Source organism: Typopeltis vanoorti, chromosome 22 (genome assembly GCF_054136105.1).
Source record: "Typopeltis vanoorti isolate ZY-2024b chromosome 22, IOZ_Tvanoo_1.0, whole genome shotgun sequence".
NCBI lineage: Eukaryota > Metazoa > Arthropoda > Arachnida > Uropygi > Thelyphonidae > Typopeltis > Typopeltis vanoorti.
The window spans coordinates 77,797,127-77,824,078 of record NC_143570.1 but is presented as its reverse complement, the minus strand read 5'-3'; the positions used below and the strand labels follow the sequence as shown (position 1 = coordinate 77,824,078).

At 37.6% G+C, this 26,952-nt stretch overlaps 1 protein-coding gene across 3 annotated transcripts in view; it reads left to right on the top strand.

Annotated features, from left to right (window-relative positions):
- The first annotated feature begins 1,037 nt into the window (after positions 1-1,037).
- The window catches only part of LOC150094500 (ecto-NOX disulfide-thiol exchanger 2), a 294,098-nt gene continuing 268,183 nt past the window's right edge, over positions 1,038-26,952 (top strand). The window contains exons 1-3 of one of the 3 annotated variants that reach the window (XM_090411781.1): positions 1,038-1,253; positions 4,003-4,129; positions 12,644-12,807. In XM_090411781.1, coding sequence (XP_090267907.1) covers positions 12,657-12,807 — 151 coding nt within the window. In that variant the 5' untranslated portion in view covers positions 1,038-1,253; positions 4,003-4,129; positions 12,644-12,656. Of the gene's footprint in view, positions 1,254-1,526; positions 1,620-4,002; positions 4,130-12,643; positions 12,808-26,952 lie in introns of those variants that run through there. The other 2 variants (XM_090411779.1, XM_090411780.1) reach the window with 2 other exon arrangements.

The window sequence follows — 26,952 nt, the reverse complement described above, 5'->3', positions numbered from 1 at the left end:
CTCTTGGTTTGTGTCCTGACCGAAGCTTTTTGCAATAAAATCTTATGCTGAAGTTTTCTTTTTTCGGGTTACTAATTCGTTGAGTGTAGCCCATGTTTGCTTAATGTTGTCGTTATATTCCATGAATTTTTGGAAGTAGTAGCGTCTTTTTGCCCTGCGAATTTTTGTTGTTAGTTTATTTCTTGTGTTTTTGAATAAGGTTTGTAAATGTGTGTTACTGGGTGACTTTTTAAGTTTTTTCCATAGATTTTCTTTTTCAGTAATAGTATTTAGTATGTCGTCATTTGTCCATGGATTGTTGTCTGTCCGTCTCCCCGCCCGTGTAGGTTTTGTTGCTTTTTTGTATATTTCTGTGAACTTTATTTGAAAATTCTCGTATAATGTTACAGAATCATTTATTTTAAGTAGGGAACTCCAGTCTGTATTTTTTACTTGGTTATCGACAATGCTCTTTAGTATGATCGAGTTTTGTCGACTTTTGTGGTGGTGGGCGGGGGGTATATAATAATAATAATAATAATAATGCTCTGAGCTCGTGTTTTGACTGATTTTCTCTGGAAATCGCACATTCTTGTGCACGCTTGCAGACATGTTAGAGATTTCAAAGCTATTTGCATGTGACTCCTCTTGCAAACACTATAGTTAAATTTTTACAAATTTCATCATGGTAACGCCGGCCTGGTTGGCCGAGTAGTTATCGTCTCCATCCAGTAGTGTAGCTAGAGCTTTTGCCGCCCAGGGCGGGCCCTGAGTTTGCTGCCCCTCTCACTATACACCAGAAATACTACAAAAAGTTAAAACTACGTATAGGGAAATAAATTAAAACACTATGTTTATTTTTGAAGTAAAACTTTAATTTCAACATTCTAAAATGTTATTTTTCTTGCTTTTCTGTTAGCAAAATCGTCGATGACATTGGCGAAGTCTATTTCAGAATAATGTAGGTAATTCTTAATCTATTTTATTTAGAAAATTCCTCTCACAACTACTCCTCTTACAGCAATTGTGAGGAAAATTCGCAGTAGTATTACAATATTTGGAAATAAGGTCTCGAGACTGTATTTTAGAATTAAATGCAAAAGTTCAAAAAGGCTGAAAGTGCCGCCCCTCCCTAGCTACGCCTCTGTCTCCATCTCTTCTCCATCCCCCAAGATGGAGTGAGCAACCATCGATCCAATCTTCCCGCAGTGGGATTTTTCAGCTGATACTGCACTAAGCCGAACATAACGCCAAGAAAAGAAGAAGAAGACAAGGTAACAGTGGTTTTCGCGTTCTCGTAACACTACATCTAATGTTACAGTGGACTTCATGGAAGATGTGATGAGGTTACCTAATAAACTGGCTACTGACATTTTCTTTATTATTTCATTTATGAATATATTTATGTTAAACTATTTATGATACTATGATTTTTTTTCTCAAGATACTAAAGTTAAAACATTCTATTCGTTCAAGCCATTTTAAATCAAAATATTTAACACATATTAGTTTGTGAACCCAAGCCCTATAGTCAAGACAATTTACAGTTTACGTTGTTTTTCGATTGTGTTGTGTGTTTGGTAGTTGTGATTAACATTGATGGAAAAGCGGAAAGGATGAAAGAATGCCATGTTATTTTGGTGAGATGCGGTATTTGTTTTTCTTGCGATAGTTTCCAACGAAATGCACTTTCTTATACGCTATTTCATCAATTTGTCATCCCAGATGAATTTTGTCTGAGTATCGGCATGTTACTTGAAATAGTAGATTAACACATGCCATTTTTATTAATCAGTTAAATTTTTTCGATTTTATTTATTTTTATAAGTTCTGACTTAATAATTAGACGCGAGTATTTTTGGCCAGAGGATCAATTACCCTCAGTTGATAGCTGTTTAAGGGTTGCCTTTTTACAAAGTCAGTATCACACATTACTGAGTAGTAAGAATTCGGTCACTGGGTTGAATTTGAACTGATAATTACCGGTTATATACAGTTTATTAATTCAACTTCAGATCGTTTAAGTCAATCGCGGATGTTCTCATAGAAACATTTGTAGCCTGGGTTATCTGACTTATGAGAAAAATAAAAAGATTTGCAAAACACGTGCACATTTATTTGTATTATAGTGAAAGTATGAAATCCTACTTAGAACCTTTTTCCTAACGTGATCTAAAATATATATCATTCTACTCACATATAGCGAATGTGAAAACGTGTAGTAGTTATTTAATGATTTGTTATTAGCTTATTACCCACATCTTTTTTACTTCATATACCACATGATAATGAGAGACAGTTTATAAGGGCAGAATGTCTTCACTGGGATCTTTTTGTTTTCTCTTTAAGAGCATAACATAAGTAAATACCACTGAAGCATGAACATGCAGACAATTTTTACTGGTGGATAGAGGAGGAATTTATTATTATTATACAGGTATCTCCATGGAGTCAAAAGACCCAAATCATCGTGGGAGACCCAAACTATCAAAACAATATCTATCATACCTCTTCTTGAATTCATTAAAAGATTAAGCACTCACAACTGAGTCAGGCAATGCATTCCATTCATTCACCACTCTCCAAGCAAAAAATCTAGTTCTCACACCCTTGTTCACCATACTCTTCCTTAATTTCCAGGGATGACCTCTTGTTCTTCCATCACTATCACACAGCTGAAATATTTACCCTGCATCAATCTTATGAAAATCTTTCAGTAATTTAAATGTTTCTATCATATCCTCTCTTCTCTGCCTATCAACCAACCTCTGTAATCCACAAACTCTCAATGTAGGGAGCATTTTTTATATCACTCACCAACTTAGTCACTCTACTCTACTCTGAATCCTCTCCACAACTTCCTCATCTCCAAAGAATCCAAGCTACCAGACTTGAGCACAGTAATCCAAATGTGGAAGTTTCAATGCCTTATAAAGAGGAATAATAACCTCTTTATCTCTGGATGTTAGCGTGTTCTTCAATAACCAAGTAATCCTATGTGCAATCTTGGACACCTTAGCAATGTGCCCTCTGAATTTTAACTCCCTATCCACCAACACAACCAAGTCCCTAGCCTCATCAATCTCTTGGAGTACTACCGTTTCATCAGTGTGGTATACAGCTGGTAATCTTTTAATTCCAGAATGCATGATTACACTTTTCCACATTGAACTGACATCCATTATCTTTTGCCCATTTAGCCAGCTTATTTAAATCATCCTGCAAACTCTCCACATCAGCTTAAGTTTTTTTTTTTTTTTTTGCACTACCCAACTTTGCATCATCAGCAAACAACTGAATATCTCCCTTCAAGTCATTTCCCATATCATTTATGTACAAATTAAACAATAACAGCCCAAACAGAGCCTTGTGGCATGCCACTGGTCACCTGCTTCATCCTGGACTCTGATCCTCCATACACTACTTTCTAGTATCTCTCCATGAACCAATCTCTTATCCATATCACCAGTTTAGTATCCATCTTCATGTATTGTAATTTGTGCAACATTATTCCATGTGATATCCTGTCAAAAGCCTTAGCAAAATCCAGAAGTATCACTGTAGCCATTCCCCTTGTCCGACTCAGATGTCACTCTATTATAAAAAGTTAATAAATTGCTAAGGCGGGACCGACCTTTAACAGAATCATGTTGGTCCCTATAGAGTATCATATTCTGATCTACTCATTCTTGATTTCTGTCCTTAACCAACTTTTCCAATACTTTCAACACCACTCCTGAGATGGTGGTAAAATTCATCAATGGTCTGTAGTTTACTACCGCAGTCTTAGAGCCACCTTTATGCAAACGAACTATTTTGCCTTCCTTTCACTCCCTAGGAATTTTTTGAACCATTTAGATATTAGTCTGATTTGGGAGATTTAAAAAAAAAAAAAAAAAAAAAAAGTAAAGATACTAGAAATACATGGATGCTCTTCTTAACATAGATGTTTCTTTAACTTGTATTTATTATGGTATTATTTTTTAGAGTTTTTTTAGTATTTTATTTATTTTTCTTTTCTAGTTGCTTTACAGGCTGCTTAAGCCAGATTTGTTGAACAACTTCAATTTGTGTACCCATGCACTAAAAGAATGTCACACACACTTGAAATATTTTTTTCTGCAAGTTTTAAAATTTTATGAAAAAAATGGTAAGTATATTTTTTAAAATAGGTTTTTAAATTGACATATTGTCATATATAGTATAAACATTTTCCCATCTTGTTGTCCATTGTTATATGGAAAAAATATCTATACAGAAAAGGAAGAAAGTGTGCATTTATTGCAGAGATTTCCTATGATATAAAAATCTTTTTTAAGAAAGGATTTATTGAAGTGGATTCAATAAATTTCTTAAAATTTATTGAATCCACTTTTTGTTAAAACACTCCCAGGCTGTCAAAATTTTGAGTCCAGATATAGTTCTAAGTCTTTTCATAGTTTATATGGAGAAGCCAGAAACAATGCAAACTTTGGTAATACTGTAGTGAAAGCTGCAAAGTGCAAATTTGTACATTAGACATATAAACACATTAATATTCAACTTTGTATAAAAGAATAATGCTAGTTTGAAGTGTTTTACCATTACAAATATGTTTTTGTAAGTACAGTTAAATTGAGAGTTTAATTTGTTTGCAGATTAATTATACAATCTTAAAAGTCAATGTAGTTGACTCTTGGCAGGAGTTCCTATCCCTTAGCAGTTTGATTGGAATTCTGCTTTGTTGTTTTCTATTATGTTTTTCCCTATGTTTTCCCACCTGCCACATCTTTTCTGTTATGTTTATCCTCATAATATTTCATTTCATTCATCAGTGGCTTTAACAAGCACCTTAACACGTGCCCATAACCTTCTCAATATCAAACTTATCGAACCAAACCAGCCATTTTTCTGTTCTCTGTGTCCCTTCAGTAAAACAACTTCTGAACATAGATAAACGTATTGAAAACTTCGAACAGCACATCAGTGCTTTGAACGAAACTTTTACTTCCAAAATATGTGCAGTGGAAGCTAAGCCCAAACATATGTACGACCAGCACAACAAGCTCACCTTTGTCCACGAATGAACCTCGCAATCTAATTACATCAACGGTAAACAACTTGATGGAGGCCAAAAACAAAAAATTTCCAATGGAAAATCATTAAAAGTGGATATCAATAAACTAGCTGAAGAATGCAACATCGAAACAACATAAAAGAAAGGACGGAACACACTTACTGTGCCTAGTAAAAGTGACTTGTGATACACCGACAAGCACATCAAAACTAATAACAGCGATCGACAACAAGTTCAAATCGCATATACATGCTCGACCAGATTTATCATTTGCACAAAGGGAACAAGGATGCCATCATCGAAGACGTATAATAAATTTAGTTTAATCCTTTATCCAAGTGTGAGCAAACAAAGTTTGCGCCTGAAAGTATCTTCAGGACTGGGTTAAGGTGGTACACACCAGGGCAACTCGTTGCAAAGGTGGAGCAAGCTACCAACACTCCTATCCTAGTATCTCCTATAATGCAAAAGGGTGGCACACCAATTGGCAATTCCTATAGGTGGAGATGACCTGCTAATGCTTCTGCCTGATATCTCGACTTGGGCCTGGCTCCCACTGAAGAGACCTCAATGAAGGTCGAAACCGGTCTGGGTAGTGGCCCTTCCCTTAATGCATAACATTAGACATATCCGCAAGGAAATGTGTTTTGCATTATAGGAGATACTAGGATAGGAGTGTTGGTAGCTTGCTCCACCTTTGCAACGAGTTGCCCTGGTGTGTACCACCTTAACCCAGTCCTGAAGATACTTTCAGGCGCAAACTTTGTTTGCTCACACTTGGATAAAGGATTAAACTAAATTTATTATACTCTAACCAAGTGGAAAATAAACTTTCAACATCTTTCTCTAAATCCAGAGTAATTTATTAAAAAAGGGTGGCACACCAATTGGCAATTCCTATAGGTGGAGATGACTTGCTAATGCTTCTGCCTGATATCTCGACTTGGGCCTGGCTCCCACTGAAGAGACCTCAATGAAGGTCGAAACCGGTCTGGGTAGTGGCCCTTCCCTTAATGCATAACATTAGACATATCTGCAAGGAAATGTGTTTTGCATTATAGGAGATACTAGGATAGGAGTGTTGGTAGCTTGCTCCACCTTTGCAACGAGTTGCCCTGGTGTGTACCACCTTAACCCAGTCCTGAAGATACTTTCAGGCACAAACTTTGTTTGCTCACACTTGGATAAAGGATTAAACTAAAATTAATATACTCTAACCAAGTGGAAAATAAACTTTCAACATCTTTCTCTAAATCCAGAGTAATTTATTAAAAAAGGGTGGCACACCAATTGGCAATTCCTATAGGTGGAGATGACTTGCTAATGCTTCTGCCTGATATCTCGACTTGGGCCTGGCTCCCACTGAAGAGACCTCAATGAAGGTCGAAACCGGTCTGGGTAGTGGCCCTTCCCTTAATGCATAACATTAGACATATCCGCAAGGAAATGTGTTTTGCATTATAGGAGATACTAGGATAGGAGTGTTGGTAGCTTGCTCCACCTTTGCAACGAGTTGCCCTGGTGTGTACCACCTTAACCCAGTCCTGAAGATACTTTCAGGCACAAACTTTGTTTGCTCACACTTGGATAAAGGATTAAACTAAATTTATTATACTCTAACCAAGTGGAAAATAAATTTTCATCATCGAAGACGACTCGAAGAAAAACGTCAAAATGGAGACAACAATTGGATCATCGACTACAGACAAGTTAAATTGGTGCAGAAACCAAGTGATGTCACTAGCAGTCACCATGGAAACCAGTACACAGGCACTGCATAGGAAATATGCAAGACCCTTGCAGTCAAACATACGAGTCACAAAACCCTATATATCCACTTCACCAACATCTGTGGCCTAAACTCCAACCTTAATAGTGTCCACTATCACCTTAAATCTAACCCCCCCCCCCACTTACTCTTCCTGGCGGAAACTCAAATCTCATTTCCCCCAGCACTGTTTATTCCAACCTCCCAAATTACTCACTCTTTAACAACTTTTGTCCTAAAGGTGGTGTCTGTGCATAGATCTGCTCTGACATACCATGCCAGAGAGCACTCAACCTATAATCACCCAACTTTGACCTTCTTTGGTTGAAAATATCCCTTCCCCACTCAGTCAAATTCATTTGCTGTGTCTATTGCCCCCCCCCCCCCCCCCAATGTAACAACCACTCTGAGCTCTTTAATTTCCCTTCCTTAACTCCAATCCCACTTTCCCAACAGCGAAATTATCCTCCTAGGAGATTTTAATGTCTACAACACCAGATCTTGCAGGCAGAGATTCTGAAACATTTGCCATCACTAACAACCTTACACAACTTGTTCAGATGCCAACCAGAATACCAGATAACCCGAACAACTTCCCAAACACCCTAGATCTCTTCCTCACCAATGACCCATCCAAACACACAGTGAAAGTAGTGAGCCCCTGGGTAATTCTGACCACAATCTAGTTCTCATCTCCTCCCCCATGCAACATTGCTTACACAGATACTCCCATACAAGAGTAGTTTGGCATTATAACAGTACCAAGTGGGACAGCCTCTGCAACTTCTATGCCACATTCCCATGGTTGGACTACTGCTTCTAGCCTTCCAACCCAAACATATACACCAAACTTATTACCAAAGTAATCCTCACCAGCATGGAAACATACATTCCATATAGTACTCTGAACTGCCATTCCCTAACTAAACTCTACTTCTCCAAAAGATGTGCCAAGGCTGTACAGATGAAACACCAGACATACAATAACTGGCTGTGAAATGAAGAACCTCATCCTCCTTTAGAGCTTATATCGAAGCCTGATGATGGTAAATGTCCCCCAACCATTCCAGACACCCAACATACAATGCCCCCTATATCCTTTTGTCAGAATGAGATCAGAAAAATACTGTCCAAATTAGACACATAAAAAGTCTCCTGGCCCTGATGACATTCTCTCAATTGTCCTGAAAATTTGTGCACCAGAACTGACTCCTATCCTATGTCACCTATATACAGGGTGTTCGGGATAAATTTGACATATTTATAATTAATTATATTTTTCCGTAAGTTACATGTATTAACACACACTTCTCTTCATTTAAAAGGTTGGACCCTTCTTCATTCATATACAAGATGTCAGAAAGGATGGATAGCTGGAACCCACCTGAATCATGGAAGAGAATAACTTGTATCATGATGATTCGTGCCGGCCATCAAAATAAGGATATTTCGACTGCTGCCCAATGCTCCCTGAATACAGTAAAAACAATCAGGCATGAACTAGAGACTTGCAATGGTGACTACGAGGATGTAGCAAGAAGAAAGATCCCTAGCAGACGATCTGATTGCGTTCGTACAGCAGAATTCCGCATTTTTTCCAAGAGGGCCTCAGGTTGACTTCAGATGGCTACGTGGAGTTGCTAAACACTGTAGTCAAGCCCTGGATAACAAGGGTAGCCAATGGTAGGCCGTATGTATGGCAGCAGGATTCGGCCCCTTGCCACACCTCTGGGAAAAGTCAAAAATGGTTGTCTGAAAATTTCTACGACTTCACCAGTCCAAATGTTTGGCCTCCAAACTCCCCAGACCTTAACCCCATGGATTATTTTGTATGGGGCGCAGTTGAAAAAGACACCAATCGCACTTCCAGTAATACAAAAGCCCAGTTAATGGATAAAATTAAAAGTTTTTGCGGCCCTTCCCAGGGAGACTGTAGCATCAGCTTGTTCGAGGTTCCGAAGCAGGATTGAAGCTGTGATCGATGCTAATGGTGGTTATTTTGAGTAAATCTTGTTGATAGTATTGTAATTAACTCTGCCTGTAATGTTTTTTGTCAATTCATTAAATTTAATAGATACAAAGAAGATTTTCTTTTTCCTTACGAAACTGTCAAATTTATCCCGAACACCCTGTATACTCTCTCTTCACTGGAATCTATTCCACAAACTGGAAATTGGCCTATATTCAACCCATTCCCAAGAAGGGTGACAAGTCACTGCAGTACAATTACCACCCTGTCTTGTTTACCTCAGTCCTGTCTAAAGTAATGGAAAAAATCATCAATTCCCAACTGCTACACTACCTTGAAGATACACGCCTAATAAACGACTGCCAGTATGGATTCCATCACTACCAATCAACAAGAGAGTACATATATGTCACCCACTCCTGGATAAATGCCATGGAGAAGTTTGGCGAATCTCAAGTGGTTGCACTTGATATCTCCAAAGCCTTTGACTGGGTTTGGCACAAAGGCTTACTAAGCAAACTACCATCATTTGGTCTGACCCAGGACTTCTGTAGTTGGATTGCCAGCTATCTGTCTGGATGCACACTGTGTGATGGCTCCCTATCCTCTCATCATTCAATTAATGTTGGGGTTCCACAAGGTTCTGTCCTCTCACCAACCTTCTTCCTGCTATATATTAATGACCTACTTCAGTTGACCTCCAACCCAATACACAGTTTTGCACACTACACTCCTCGCTTTCATTTCATAAATCTTACCTTACACAACTCACCTCAACCTACAGAACATCAACCACCACCATCCTCAATTCCAATCTCCAAGCCATCCTACAATGGTGTTCGGATAACCTCATCAATTTCACTGCTAATAAAACCCAATTCTGTCCTATATCCCATAAAAAAATAACCATTTTTCCTCAGTATCCTTTTTGACAATACCCAAATTTCCAGACAGTTTGAGATCTCTCTCTTCTTGGAATTACCCTCACATCAAACCTCTTTCCTGGTATAAAACATCACAACCATTGCATTCTCAGCTTCAAAAAAACTAGGATTTCTCTTTCGCTCAAGATGTTACTTCACCTCTGAACAGCTGTTAACATTATACAAATCACAAATCTGCCCAGCTATTGAATACTGCTCTCACACATGGGGTGGGGCTCCTAAAAGCTCTCTCAAAATGCTTGACTTAATACAGAGGAGAGCAATTAGACTTATTAATGACCCATCTCTTACCAACTCTCTCCCCCCCCACTTTTGCACAGACATTTGGTTTCTGCAATATGTATATTCTACAAATATTTCCATGGGAAATGCTCATCTGAAATAACATCAATAATTCCTCCACTCAGTATTAAGCTCATTGGAACACGTGAAGGTGCTGCTCACCATCCCCTTCACAGTACACCTAGAAACAAACAGAACAAGTTTCTTTTCCTCCTCTTTCATTCCTATAACTGCTGCACTGTGGAACAGTCTCCCCCCCCCCTTGCTGTGTTTCCCAAGGAATACACTTTACAGTCATTTAAATCAAATGTAAACAAGTTATTTCTTTCTGAATCCACCACCCATACACAGTACTAATGTACTATAGGTTGATCAACCAAGCTCTTGTGTATGGGCTCAAGATAAAAAAAAAAAATAGCCTTCCAAGTATTCTTGGATTTCCTGACCGTAATACGAGGATTAGGTGGTTACCCCTATGCCTCTAAGTATTCTTGTCTGTAAATTGCGTGTGTTCTACTTGCTGGTTTGTCTTTTTTGAGGGACAAAAACCATCTACCTTTGTATGAGACTGGCTAACTTACCTTTTGTCAAAAGAGACCGTATAAAGGTTCCTCACCTCACTGACGGGAATTGAACCCAGGTTTTTCCGACCAAAGGGCTTCGTCTATATTGACTGAGCTACTGAGGCTCTCCTCATAATATTGATAATTATAAAATTCAATAATTTTATGAACAAACTTGGCATAAAAGTAATGAATATTTTTTGAGACATTTGAAACATTTGAATATTATAATGAAACACATGGATGAAAGACTAGAATCTTAACCAGCTGGGACGCCCTCTATGGACACCTGTCAGCAGCCTAGAATGTAAACTGGGATTTCAAAGTATTAGTGTTTCCCATATTTTGGGAAGTTTTATGCAAGTATATTTATTTAAATTAGGCTGATTTTTAAGAGCAGCAACAAATTCTAAAAGCAGTGTTCCTCTTCTGAATTTACTGAGATGTGCATGATGGTCTTTTTTAAACTGATTCTGTGAGCTGTATCCAAAGCATGGTCTGCAAGGCCAGATTGACCATAGATGTATTTTTTGTTCTTCCATTTAGATGGTAGCTGATCTTCCTGTTTGTCCATAGTAAACCAACTTGCAGGAACAAGGGATTCTATATACACCTATAGCTGAGGGGGAGAGAATTTGTCTTTAGTGGAGCAGATAAGGGTAGCTAGTTTAAAGTGGGGCTTGAAAGTTGTGCAAGGATTGTATTTCTCTAAGATTCTGGATATTTTTCTATGTGCCTTGGACATAGGGAATATTGATAGCATTACTAAAATCTTTCTAAAGAAAAGATTGTGGATTGGGAAGAGGAGTGATTATTTTTTGATATTGTGGGAACTGTAATCATTAGGCAAGGGCTCATTGTTAAATTAAACCATTATATCAATATAAACAATAGTATACAGCAATTTGTAGGTAGTAAAGCATGTTTTAACATAAAAAATTCATAAATTACTAACAATATTAAGAAAATTATATAGACTTATCCAGAAACATAACATAACATACTTCAAAGCTTAACTTAGGATTATGGATAATTCACCAACCCACAATTGCATCTCATCTAATATCATCTTTCCTCAATGTGATTAGGCTCATTTACCAGTTACGGCTAAGTAACTTGGCTTATAGAAACTTAATAATGCTCTTGGTGGTTAATTTTACCTACATTGTGTGTATGTCTTTGAATTGTGTGTATTCCTGGCTACTGCATTTGTATTTTTGGAGAAAAACCCTAGATTTTGGTAAAAAAAAATCCTGGTATTTCTATATGAGACCAGCTCACCTTCTTTAAAAAAAAAAAAAAAAAATCAGCTAACGCCTTTTTATTGCCGTATACGGGAGTAGGCAAGGCCATTTAGTCCTATCTAACTTTTGGAGACTGAGTGGGCAGGTCAATCTCCACTGGTACCCAATCAGAGACAGATGGCCCAAGGCTATCACTAATTAAGCGATACGCAGTGAAGAGAGACGGCTCAAATGTGCCGCCATCTCGTGGTCCCTAACCCTAACACAATATATTTAATGTCTGAAATAATGTGGGTTCTACGGTCGATTTTCTTGAGTTTACAGAACGAAAAACCCGAGTTTCCGGGAGGAAAAACCTGCTTGCCCGTACCAGAGATCCACTAACTCGGGAACCGGTCGAAAAAAGGCTTAGAAAAATTTCCTCTAGTCGCCGACTAGACTCAAGTCTTACTTCGTGCGGCCAAGCGCGGCGGTGTGCAAATGCCACATCCGCTGAGCTACACAGGCTCCTTCTTTGTTGAATGCAATTCAAAGCTCTTTTTAACCATAGGGCACTGTTGTTAATGAATGGAGGCTCTCCCAACCCACTGTATAAACTATAGCCATATAAAGAGCACTGATTATGACATCTGATCATCCACTGCCATTTAAAGTTTGAATAATTGCTGTTATTAAGGTGGTGTTGTCATGATTGTTTGGATGTGGACTTGATGATAACACATAATTAATGATTCTTTAAACAACGAAACAGTTTAATGTCCACATAGAAATTCATAAATTTTAGCATCTTTAATGTATGGGATGTTTAAGTTTTTTTTTTTCCCCCCTTCTCTCATAGAGTAGTTACAGTCATGGAAGAAAAGAATATTATTGCTTCATCATTTGTGTCTCAAAGTGAACTGTTAGATCCAGGAACTAATAATGAACCTCTGGAATTTATTACAACCAAAAAAATGCAGAATATCAATTCTGAAGACTCTTCTGAATATCATGAAGTGCAAGGTTTGTCATTGTTTTCTTTCTTTCTTTTTTTTTTTTTTCTCACATGATATTAGTACATATATATATTAGATGTAATAAATAAGAAAAGAGTCTTAAAAGGTTTTCAGCTTGGCAGTGGACTTTATTCAAAGGAAGGATAATAAATAATCATTTTATATGAAATAGACAATCAACCAGTGTTTATTTTTGATCTTTTGTCTATTCTGACTTGGGAGTCAGAAAACTCATTGTGAGAGAGAGTGATCCATTGTTCACACAATACCTATCATACCTCTCTTTAATCTTGTTCACTGATGGAGCACTCGCAACCACCTCTGGCAACCCATTCATCACATTCTAAGCAAAAAGTCTACTCTTAACACCCATGCTAACCATGCTTGTACACAATTTCCACACGTGATCCCTTATTCTCTCTCTCTCTTTCTTTTCCTGCCATGTACTGAAAAAAGTCATTAATGTCAATCCTATAAAACCACTTTAATAACTTAAATACTTCTATCATGTGTTCTCTTTTTTTGCCTATCAGGTAATTTTTAAAGCCTACAGACCTTCAATCTATTCTCATAGGGAACATTCCATAAACTTGCTACAATCTTTGTTACTTGCCTCTGGAATCTCTCCATCACCTCTTCATTCCCACGAAATCTGGGGTACCTGGTTCCCCTGGAACACAAGGGGATCTGGTCACACAGATTCCCTTGTGTGTTCTTCAACAACCACGTAATCTGATGTGCTGTTTTGGTTACCTTTGCAGTATTCCTTCTAAATTTCAACTCCTTGTCCACAGTCATCCCCAATTTGTTATAGATAATGTATGAATTATGTGCAGTGATATATATATACACATAGATGTGCTCTCTCTCTCTCTCTCTCTCTCTCTCTCTCTCTGTGTGTGGAGAACTCACATAGAACTCATGACTATGTTATCCAGCCTTTTAAATCCTTTTTAAAAGGCTGGATAACTGACCTTAGATAATCTTTGTTAGTTTCCTTTAATATATATAATTATTTTTATTACTTTTTGTTGTTTGAATTAAGGTAATAATCTTTTGATGACAGATATGCTGCTATTTAGCTATTAAAAAAAAAAGATATATACATATATATATTCCTTAAAGTTTCTCTGTAAAGTGAAATTTTATATATCAAATCATTTCTTCTCATTCACTTCCTTTTATAACTGAATAAGGTTCCTGTCAAAAAATCTTGTAATATCACTCACCAAAAACATACTAATACACTTAAATAAAAAATTGAGAGAGAGAGAGAGAGTTTTCTTTATTCAGTGAAATATCCTACAAGGCATACTGGCTACTGAATTAGAAACTTTTATTTAATACTATGTTGGATTTAGCCTGAATTACAACACATATGCAGTTTGGCATAGATTGCACAGGGTGTTGGATTGCATCTATGTCTACAACATTCCTGGTGTTCACCAAATATTTCTTTAACTGGCTCAGATTTGACAGAAGAGGACTTTGCTCCCAGATCTGTTTTTCTAACATGCCTCATGCATTCTCAGTGGGATTCCGATCTGGCTTTATGGTGGTCAGGGAAGATGGTGGAAGTTGCTATCATGCTTGTTGAACAACTGATGAACAAATCGTGTGTGATGGACAGTAGCATTTTCATTCCTGAAACATCCTTCACCTGCTGGATAAAAAAAAAAGCCAACATTGCACGATGGACTTGATTGGCAACAATGTTCAGATATTTCTTGGAGGACACTAAACCTTCCAGCATTATCAGCGAACCTCTTCCATACCAACAGAGCATGTCCCATACCATGACACTACCTCCAGAGCCTTGAGCTGTGCTCACAAGGCAAGCTGATTTCATTGCTTCATAGGGCTCTCTCCACAGTACATCTTGTTCTCTGTCCATTATTAGTATGTCTTGTTGGACCACATTACTTTTTTCCATTGTCCAGTCATGCTGTTCCTGACACTGTGGGTAAACGTTTTGGTTCTTTACAGAAATCATTGGTTTCCTCATATGCCTATATGAAGAAATCTTCCTCAATTTCCTGCACATAGTATGGTGAGATATGGGCTGGGAACAGTCTTCATTAAATGTATTAGTCAATTGCTGCACACAGGAAGTCTTGTTCCTCACAGACTGTCTTAGGACCACAGTTACACCTCTTAGAAAAGCAATGTGGGTTATTTTTCCACTGATTAAACACCCAGGATATCTCCTTTTCTGAGAAACCACTCATTTCTGCTGTTTTCAAAATTGTGGCTCCAGCCAGATGATCTTTTGGAGTTCTTTATCGAACTCCAAAAGATCCTTTGTTTTTCTCATTTTGTTTCATTATAAGGTTATGGGAGACAGGATCATGGTCTAGAGACTGGAAGAAGCCGGTTTGCACAAGAAGGATTGCAAGAACTGTAGATCTAGTAGTTTAATTGTTCATGCAAGCAAGATTTTATTAAAGATCATTCTAAATAAGGTTAAGGTAGCAATATCTGAGGAACAAGCAATTTTCAGGAAAGGTAAGGTACCAGAGGTCAGATCCTTTGCATTAGACCATTGAAAAGTATAAAGTATATATTCCTTTGTAATGACAAGGAAGAACTAGGACAAATCCTTGACAACGTTAATGAGATCAGTAAGAATAGAGGACTTCAACTGAATCCTAGCAAGACAAAGATTATAGTTCTCATAGGAAATATAGACAGGGAAGCTCCTGAGAAACAAATGTACTTTAACAGAGAAATAATTGAAGAAGTTGTTAAATATGTGTACTTGGGATCTGTCATTAATGTGAATAATGGTTGTTCAGATGGCAGAAGAAGATAAAGAATGGGTAAAACAATGATCAGAGATGTGACTAAAATCTGGAAGGATGGATCTATCTCCACAGGAACAAAGAGGATTCTGGATGTGAAATTTGGAACCTAAAGGAGTATGCTAGGAAAAAGATAGCTGCTTTTGAGAAATGTGTCCTCATTATGGTATCCTCAACAGCCTTCTGGGTTACAGAAAGCTGTTGAGGATACCATATATACTGAAAGTTGGACGATTGGATGGGTGCTAGAAAGAATCAGTAGAACTGTATGACTCCTTTAGGGTATTAACAGAAGAAAGCTGACATACTTTGGATACATTGAAAGAATGGAAGTATAACTTCTCAAAACAGTAATAGAAGATAAAGTCCCTGGAATAAGAGGAAGAGGTAGACTCTCAATGAGATGGATGGATGGATGGCATGTCTGGAGTGACTAGTCTTCAGAGAATTGAAGACTATGAGGCCAGTGTACTATGTGCTTTAATTGTGTTTGTTCTAATGGCTGGTTTGCTTGTTTACAGGATGAAAAACCCAAGTTGCTGGGATGGAAATTCTCCAACAATCCTCCAATGCCATATAAGGCTGGATAACTCACCTTCAGTTGAAAAGCTTGATAAAAGTTCTTTACATCCTAAATGAGATAACTGGTAATTAGTTTACGGAATTAACAATGCATATAAAGTATATTAATTAAAGGTAACTTTAATGAATAACTTCTATATTTCGGCAATGTCACATTGCCATCTTCAGGAACATAAAGATATGGTATGTGCACTCAGGAACTAACACAAAGCAAATGAGGAATACCTACTAGAATCCTAAATGAGAATCAAACCCACATCTTAACTAACCACAGGGCATCATTGAAACCAACTGAGCTGAAGATGCTCGCACAGTGCAGAATTATTCCAGAGAATACAGTTATGTGAAACTAAAAAGATGTACTTTGATATCATAAATATTAGATTGAATATCCTAATATTTCAATACACAATTTATTACTGAATCATGCTAGTTTGTAGTTGTTGTCTTTCATATACATCTTGCATGGTTTTCCAGGTGGATAGCATATCTACTTTCCAACTAGCAGGTTGTAGATTCAAATCTTGTATGGGCACGAATGTTTGTGAATGTCTTTAGGTGGTAGGTGAATTTAATCACATGATACAAGACTACCTTCTTGATTATTGAAGCTTTGATGCAGCTTGAAAAAAGTTTCATGTTTGATCTCTAGAGGATTTCCAGATTATATGATGATCAGCTCACCCTATGGTACAATAGGTTTATAATCTTTTGTCAGTGCAATTCATGTAATATGTATTCATATTTATAAATTTAGGGACACAAAAACACACATGTTGAACAGATTATTTTATTAATTACTAATAAAATAAAACTTGACGTTTTGACCCCTATATCGAGGTCATCATTGGAAGGATACAAGTGTATAAGGAACCAAGCTACATGCTCTACCCTGTATACCGGTAAACTAAATCTACATAGTTAATTAATCCTTTTTCCTAGCCTGACCTCTAGTGATAAAAAAAAATAATAAATAAAATAAAATAAATAAATAAATAAATATAAATACAACTACAATAACTGCTAAAGTCCTCACGTATTAATATTCTTCTGGATTTGTACAGTACTGATTGTTATAATATGATTTCTTTCAGTTGCTGTTAAATGTTGCAAACACTTCACCAGGTTTTGTAGTGGGATTTTTCTATGGCTAGTTGAGGTTGTTATACAGGTTGTAGATGGGTCCTGCACATTCTTGAAATGGTTAGGCCATCATTTTTGTTGAGATTTGGGTTGTGTTTGAGCATTTCACATGACTCTTTAAATTTTCTCTCAAACCAGGTTTTGGTGCACTGTAGGGACTTGGTATTTTTCCAATCAATTCTGTGGTATGTTTGGAGTGCATGGTCAGAAAGGCTGGTTTTCCCAAAATGGAGGTATTTAATGTGTCGTTTGTGTTCGTCTTATCTGATTGGGATAGTTTGCCCTGTTTCACCTATGTATGGTATGTTACATGTGCATTGTATTTTGTATACCCCTGGGTGGGCTAGGTGTGGAAGAGGATCTTTAGAAGAACTGAGTAGGTGTCTTAACTTGTTTGGGGGTTTAAAGGTGGTAATGAATTAGTAATGAAATTTCAAGCCCTACAACAACAGAAAAGCACAAGACCATCAGGATGCCATAACGAAAGGAACAGCCAATCACAAACCGACATCATAAGGAGCAGCCAATCGCCCACAAATGAAGTTAGGAGCAACCAACCACCATCAGACCACAGCTTGGTTATCAACCAATCAAACCACAATCTCACCCAAGGTGAACTCTCACTGCTAAAGAAAGGTTTGAACTATGCCATTGCTCCGAGGCCAGTGAACAAACTTGATATAGTGTATCATATCGAGAGAGGTTTAAGATCTCTCCCCCACCAATTTGGCTGATACAAATGGAAACATCGTGTATACTAAATTCAAACAAAAAACTAAGCACCAACTTAAACAAAACCGAAAATCTAGCTCTTAAATCCTTAAAAAATAACCAAGACATTATAATCACGAAAGCAGATAAAGGCAATGCCACTGTCCTTTTAGACCGTACAACATACATTGAAAAAATGAACCATTTGATATCGGACCACAACACCTACCAAATGGTAAACTACGACCCCACTAAAGGTAACAAAAAGAAAACAACTGAATTAATCAAATCTGTCCACACATGGCCTGAAGAAACAACAAAAAAATTAATACCTCATTATGCCCATGCACCCAGAATTTATGCCCTGCCAAAAATACACAAACCAGGCACGCCACCACGTCCTATTGTTGAAGGAATTGACAGCCCAAATTATCACTTAGCCAAAAAATTAGCGGCCACACTCAAGGAATTGGTAGGTCAGTCTCCTTCCTACATAAAAAATACACAACATTTCATTAATAAAATTAAAAACATTACACTCAACGACCAAGATTTATTAGTCAGCTTTGACATAACTTCCCTTTTTACCAATGTCCCAATCAATGACACTATCTTGCTCCTACAGAACATATTTCCATGTGACATCATGGCACTCTTTGCCCACGTACTCCGCTCCGGATATTTCGTGTGGCAAAACAAATTTTACCTTCAAAAAGAAGGTACAGCCATGTGCTCACCGCTCTCCCCCCCAATAGCTAACTTTTATATGGAAGACTTTGAGCAGCGTGCTCTAGAGACAGCATGTCTAAAGCCCAAATTTTGGCTCAGATACGTCAATGATATTTTCGCCATTTGGCCCCATGGACGCGAAGCTCTAAATACATTCCTTAGCCACCTAAACAAACAACACAAATGTATCCAATTCACCATTGAAATGGGAAAAAACAACTCTCTTTCCTAGACACACTTGTCACACGTCTTCTCTCTGGCTGTCTCTCCTTCTCAGTTTACCGCAAACCTACACACACACACACACACACACACACACACACACACACACACATACACACACACAGGCCAGTACATACACAAAAATTCTTACCACCACCCAACACAAAAACTAGGTGTCATAAGCACCCTTAAACACAGAGCTCTGACAATTTGTTCTAATGAACAAGCTCTAAACCAGGAATACAAGATCATCAACCAAAGATTTATAAAAAATGGATACAGTAAAAAAACTATTCACAAGATCCTTCATAAAGATACCAGTAAGAACAAAAAAGATTTCAGGAATGCTATTGCCGTTTCTTATGTTAGAGGCATTTCTGAAAAATTAGACAGAACACTACGCAAATACAACATTAAAACCACCTTTAAACCTCCAAACAAGTTAAGACACCTACTCAGTTCTTCTAAAGATCCTCTTCCACACCTAGCACACCCAGGGGTATACAAAATACAATGCACATATAACATACCATACATAGGGGAAACAGGGCGAACTATTCCAATCAGACAAGACAAACACAAACGACACATTAAATATCTCCATTTTGGGAAAACCGGCCTTTCTGACCACACACTCCAAACATACCACAGAATTGATTGGAAAAATACCAAGTCCCTACACCGCACCAAAACCAGGTTTGAGAGAAAATTTAAAGAGTCATGTGAAATGCTCAAACACAACCCAAATCTCAACAAAAATGATGGCCTAACCATTTCAAGAATGTGGAGGACCCATCTACAACCTGTATAACAACCTAAACTAGCCATAGAAAAATCCCACTACAAGAAGATAACCTGGTGAAGTGTTTGCAACATTTAACAGCAACTGAAAGAAATCATATTATGACAATCAGAACTGTACAAATCCAGAAGAATATTAATACATGAGGACTTTAGCAGTTATTGTAGTAGTATTTATATTTATTTATTTATTTTATTTTTTATTTATTTATTTATTTAAATTTTTTTTTTTTTTAATCAATAGAGGTCAGGCTAGGAAAAAGGATTAATTAACTACGTAGATTTAGTTTACCGGTATACAGGGCTAGAGCATGTAGCTTGTCCTTATACACTTGTATCCTTCCGATGATGACCTCGATACAGGGGTCAAAACGTCAAGTTTTATTTTATTAGTAATTAATAAAATAATCTGTTCAACACGTGTGTTTTTGTGTCCCTAAATTTATAAATATGAATGCTGATCACCATGTAACCTTAAAAGAAAGAAATGTAATATGTATATACGTGTGTGTGTGTGTGTGTGTGTTCTTTTTCTAGTTATGTTTCTTATATCAAGAGATAAACTGCAGCTTATTTGACTCATTTCCATGAGTGTTTAGAAAATAATGCTTTTCTAACTGGCCTGGTTGGTCAAGTGGATAGCACACCAGCTCTCCAGCTAACAGATTGTGAATTTGAATCTCACTGTGGGCATGGATGATTGTAAAAGCCTACTCTGGATGAGCTTGTATACTCCCTTGAGTTGATAAGGCTTGTCTTTTAAAACAAAACAGAAAGATGGTCACCTTTACACAAGCATGTGCAAAAGCTAACTTGATGATTATGGAAGTGGCAATGTATACTCGAGCCGTTTAACAATCAGTGCTGCAGTGTAAATGTACCCTCCCCCGATAACACCAACAGACATTTTTACCTCATCTTGTCAATGGGACATGACTCATTTGAGGCTGAAAATGATGCCCAGCACTATCATTCTCAGTTTTCACACAGAAAGGATGAATCATTAGATGATATAATTAAGTTATCTAGAGAATTAAACTCTGATTTCAGAAAAATTATCAGGTGCCAATGTTTTAGACCCACAAATAAAATAATGGGCAGAAAGACCTTCTTGCACTTTAGAAAAGTAACCTGTGACACAGATGGGCACATCAAATTTAATAGTAGTAGTAAACAGCGAGTTCAAAGACACTTGCTCCCAATTGCACATATGAGTTAGGCCTGACCTAATCTTTACTCTGGACATCCACCATGAAAACAATTAGAAGACAAATGTCAAAATGGTAATGATGGTTGGATCATTAACTACAAACAAACAAAAAAAAAAATGTTGTTGGGGACCTTAGAAGCCAGTTTTCATCTTCGCAAATATACGTGGTCTCACCTCCAATCCCAATAGTGTTCACTACCATCTCCAGTCTTTAAAATCCTACCTACTTTTTCCTGGCAGAAACCCAAATTTCTTCCCTCTCCATGCTATACTCATCTTAGTTTTCCCAAGTTCACATAGACTCCTTTCAACCAAGAATGGCAGCTGTGTATATATATTTGCTCTTATTTACCATGCCAGCAAGTATCTCTAGAATTGCTTCACTTTGACCTTTTTTTTTGCAGAAATCTCCCTGCCCCACTAAGTCAAATTCATTTGCTCTCTGTCACTCTCATATTGTTACCAATCACTCTGAACTCTGATTTCCTCTCCTTAAATGTTGATTTTTTCCAGTCTGAATTACCTAGGGGAAATACAACATCACAGTCTTGGAAAGGTCAACAGTGATGAAGAGATCTAGGATGTTAAAGGAGTGGTTATGGTTATCTGATATTCTGGTAGACAGTGGAACAATTTGTGTTAGGTCATTACAGATATCAAATGTTCTCAGGATCTCTGTCTGTTTGGGTCTGTGCAATTGGATGAGACCCAGATGGTGTTGTGACCATTAAAATCTCCTAGGAAAATAATTTCTGCTGTTAGGAAAGTGGGAGGTAAGAAAATTGAAGATATGATCAGGAGAGAAAGGAAAATTAAGGAATGTGTGTTATACAGCGATTCAGTTATAAATGATTGAGAGTTTGACAAAATCATGCTTTCCTAATGCAAAAATTAATGATAAGTGAGGCTATTAGAGCACAAAAGTGTAAGGTGAAAGAAATGGTTGTAGTGGCAGGAAAAATGATTTAAAAAGAGAAAAGTATGGTATGAGAGAGTACTTGAATTTCTGAAAATAGTAAAAGAAAAGAGTGAGAGAGTTAAGATAGCGAGTCTGTTGCTGTGGTATGGCAGAGTAGAGTTGAGAAGGAGGGCCATAATAACAATTGACTCAATGCGTAGGTTATGCAGGAGGGGGTGGTGTGGAGTGAGTTTATGGCAAAAGGACTTATACAAGAAGGATGGTTTGCATCTGAATGGATTTGGTGTTTGGAGACTGGAAGAATTGTTGTTGAATGAAGTTTAAGTGGATATGCAGAATTAGGGAAACTAGAGTTTTTTTTTGGGGGGGGGGGGTTATTGAGTGGATATGCAGACATCAGTGAGGCAGTTGAGTGTAAGAATGTGTATAATATGCCTGAGTTAGTACCAATGGTAACAAACCAGAATGGGATAGTTAGTATAAGGTTTCAAGATAGGGGTAGTGGTCTTTTGCACTTTATGTACACTAATTCCAGGAGCATTAGGAACAAGCAGGAGAATTTTTGACCTTGGTTGGCTCATCCTGGCTAAAGGTTATTGACATTAGTGAGACATGGCTAACAGACGATGATATAGTTAGTGGGATAGAATGTGAAGGGTATAGTGTGTTCAGGAAAGATAGAGAGAAAAGAATGGGATGAGGAGTCTTATTGATGATAGCCGATGAACTGCAGCCAAAGAGAATAGAAGTTTGACTGCAGGAAAGTGAAATTTTCACATTTGAGGCTGTCTGGTGTGAGATTGAGACCAGCAGAACAAAATATACAGTTGGGTGCTGCTATAGATCAGGGGATGGAAAAGATAATGGGATAGAATGCATTGAAAAATAGACTCAATGAGTGGAGGACAGGTAATTATTATGAGGGATTTCAACTATGGGGGCATAGATTGGAAGGAGGAGAGGATACATGGGAGGAAGGAAATGGATTTTATGCAGTTACTAAGGGATAATTACCTGAGACAGCATGTAATGGAATATACTTGGGGTTCGAGAGTGCTCAATCTAGTAATTGCATCTGAGAATTTGACTATAACGAATATGACCACGTTACCACTAATTGGTGAGAGTGATCATATGGCCTTGACCTGGGAGGTGGCTGAATGTGTGGAATTTTCAGTTAAGACAGGATATATGTGGAATTACCAGACTGGTAAGTATGACAAGCTTAGGAGATTGCTTGGATCAGTGCATGGCATGTAAAACTGCAAGGGCTGGATGTTGATGATAGTGCATGGGAAGTGGTAAAGGAGTGTTTGAGGGGGGTAATGGCTGACTGCATACCTAGAGTCAGGAGAGTAAATCAAGTGGGAGTTAAATGGATGAATAACACCATTAAGCTTGAGCTGCAAAAAAAAAAAATAAACAATTGTAAAGGGAATTTAAGGAGAAAGGTGACCTGCACACAAACTATACAAGGCACAGACTAAAAGGGTAACTAGTGTGGTAAGAAAAGCAAAAGCAGATTATGAAAGCAAGTTAGCAATGCAGGCTAAAGAGAATCCCAAACTTTCAATATGCTGCAAGTAAAAGAAAGAATATATATGGCAGAATGATTTTAAGGAATGCCAATGGTAGGGAGGTAACTGGATCAGTCGAAATAGTAGAATTACTAAGTAAACACTTTGCAAGAGTATATCATCCAAGCGGTGATGTTGCAGGAATGAGGGGACTGAAGTGAATGAAATGGAGGTGAATAGCATATTACAGAAACTTAATGTGAATACATCTTTGGGATTGGATGGTATACCAGCTGTATGAAGTGGCAAAGGAATTGTCAGTGCTCTTGACCATCTTGTTTAATCTAAGTCTCAGCTATGGGCTAGTCCCAAGGGTGTCGAAAGAGGGGAAAATAGTTCCATTGCATAAAGGAGGCTCCAAGACTGCTGTTGCAAATTACTGACCGATCAGCATATCGGGAGTCGTCAAAGTATCGGAGAAGTTAGTCAAAAATATAGGAATGGATAGATGAAAATGGGAAACTGTATGGGGGACAGCATGGTTTTGTGAAAGGGTGGATCATGCCTCAGTAACTTGCTCAAGTTTTATAATACAACGACGGCCGAATTGGATAAGGGTAGTGGGTTTACAGTGATATTGCTGAACTTTTCAATGGCCTTTGACAGGATACCACATGGAATTCTAATCATTAAACTACAGCACATGGGGATGGATATTAGTGTTGGTGAGATGGATAGGAGGGTTATTGATGGAGAGATATTAGAGAGTAGTTTATTCAGGAGTAGAGTCCAAGAGAAGGCCTGTGATTAGTGGTGTGTCACAGGGTTCTGTTCTTGGATCACTGCTATTTAATTTGTTCATTAGTGATATAGGAAAGGATCTGAGAGGAACTGTTCAGTTATTTGCCGATGATGCAAAGTTGGGTAGAACAATAGTGAATACACATGATGTCAAAATTTTTTTCAGGATGATTTGGATAAATTGGCAGACTGGGCTAAGGATAATGGATGTCAGTTTAATGTGGCAAAGTTTAAGGTTATGCATTTTGGGGCAAAAAGATTATCAGCAGTATACCACATTGGTGGAACCGTACTCCAGGAAATTGATGAAGCCAGAGACTTGGGTAGGTTGGTGGATAGGGAGTTGAAGTTTAGGGGGAACATAGCAAAAGTGGCTAAATCTGCTAATCAGATCACTTGAGTACTGAAGAATACTTTTACAAATAGAGACAAGCAGGTTATTGTTCCTCTTTATTGAGCCTTGATAAGACCCCATCTTGATTACTGTGCGCTGATCTGGGCGGCAGGGTTTCTTAGTGATGGGAGGAGGTAGAGAGGATCCAGAGGCGAGTGACCAAGATGGTAGTTGGTCTATGGAATGAACCTTACAAGAACACGTTGAAGATTTGTGGATTACAGAAACTGGTTGATAGGCGGAAAAGGGATAATATGATTGAGACATTCAAATTACTGAGGGTTTTTTACAAGATTAATTCAAAGGAAATATTTCAGAATAGGTGTGGTGGGAGAACTAGGGGCCATCCATGGAAACTGAACGAGTGTAGTTATCAAGGGTGTTAGAATTAGAACTAGGTGTTTTTACTTTGAGAGTGGTCAATGAATGGAATAAGGTGCCAGATTCTGTTGTGGGTGCCATGACTTTGAATGAGTTCAAAGCAAAGTATTACAGATACTGTGCGAATGCTGAATAGTTCTTGATATGATGTTTAGGGTCACCCTTAATGAGTCTAAGGACTCCTTGGAATTGCCCATAATAATTATAATTTACTCTCCTGTGGAACACTGCTCACACAGCCATTCTCAATCAAGAATAGTCTGGCATTATAAGAAGGCCAAGTGGAATGACTTCTGTGCCATATTTCTATGGCTTTTATGTTCTTTTTACTCCACTGGTATCTACCCCCACAGCCTGAAAATTGGCATATATTAAACCTATTCCCAAAAAGAATGACAAATCACTACCATCAGACTATTGCTGTAATGAAGAGAACCATTAATACCCAACTTTTACACTACCTTGAAGTTACCCAACCAATAAATGACACCGGTATGGAATCTGTTGTTGCTGATTAACAGGAGTTCTGCTCACATATGTCACTCATCTCTGGATGAATACCATAGAAAAGTTTAGTGAATCTCAAGTGGTTGCACTTGATGTTTCCAAAGCTTTTGACTGGGTCTGGCTACTATCATTTGGTCTGTCCCATGACTTCTGAAGTTGGGTTACCAGCTTTCTGACTGGATGCACACTACATGTGATGGTAGATGGTTCCTTATCCTCTACCTATTCCACATGATTATTTTCTCTTGTCCATCTGCTTTCTATATAGTGAGTTGATTTTAATTAGTGAAATAGCTTGCTTACAGTCTTTCACATAATAACTAGTGCAAAAGACTTATTAAGCAGACAATATTGAATGACTATCTCATGATTAGGGTTTGTGTTTTCCTGGTGCAAAGATTGAAGATATTAGCCAGATTTTAAAAAAGGGAAAGTAAAAGGGTTAATAATGTTGGATAGAATGAATGATTGAAATGGTGAGAAGTATGGAATATGAGAGGATATGAAAGAATTACTGGAAGATGCACAAAAGAAGAGTGAGCAAGTAAAGTCTGTCTCTTGCCATGGTATGATAGGAGAGAGAGAGAATTAAGAAGGGCTGTGATTGCAAATGAATCAATATGTAGGAGGGTTGATGTGCAATTTTTAGATGTGTGAAGTGAATTTTAATGGACAAAAGGACAGATATATGCTTAATGGAAATAGCAGTCAAATGAATTTCAAGTTACATGTCTGGGATGGATGTACAAATTCAGGAAAAGCAAAGCTGCAAGGATGGCTGGTGACCCCTTCAAGGTGAGATTAAGAAGAATCATATTGTTCTGAATTCTCTAGTCTCAGATCTGAATGAGCTCATTAAAACATTCAAGGATACCTATGGACTCAAGGGATATTGCCAAGCATATATGCTAATGTCAGAGATATCAGGAAGTAAGAACTTTTTGGCATCGATTAATTTTAATTAGCCAAAATGTAGCCGTTAATGAGACTTGTTTATCAGAAGAAGAAATTATCACCGGGTTAGAATGTAAGGATAAAATACTTTCATGGAGGATAAAGAACAGGACTCATGATGGTAGGGTTTTGGGGGAGTTTAGCTAATGATGGCAGAAGACTTGCAACCAGCAAAAGAAGTTGAGCAGGAAGGTAGAGTTGAAGGAGGCAGTGCATTTGAAGCTGGTTAGTATACAATACAAAACCATTTGGATAATATATATATTTTACTGCTACTGGTCAAGGAGAAAAAGGAATATGGATGATATGCATTGCCAAATTGCTTATTTAGCACAAGGTTAATAATCATTATGGATGGCTTCAACTAATAGGTCTGTTGAATGGAAGAAGGAAAGGACAGAGAAAGAGAGGGAAAGAAATGGAATTTATGTAGCTATTAGATAATTACATGAAATATTATGTGATAGAAAGTATCAGGAG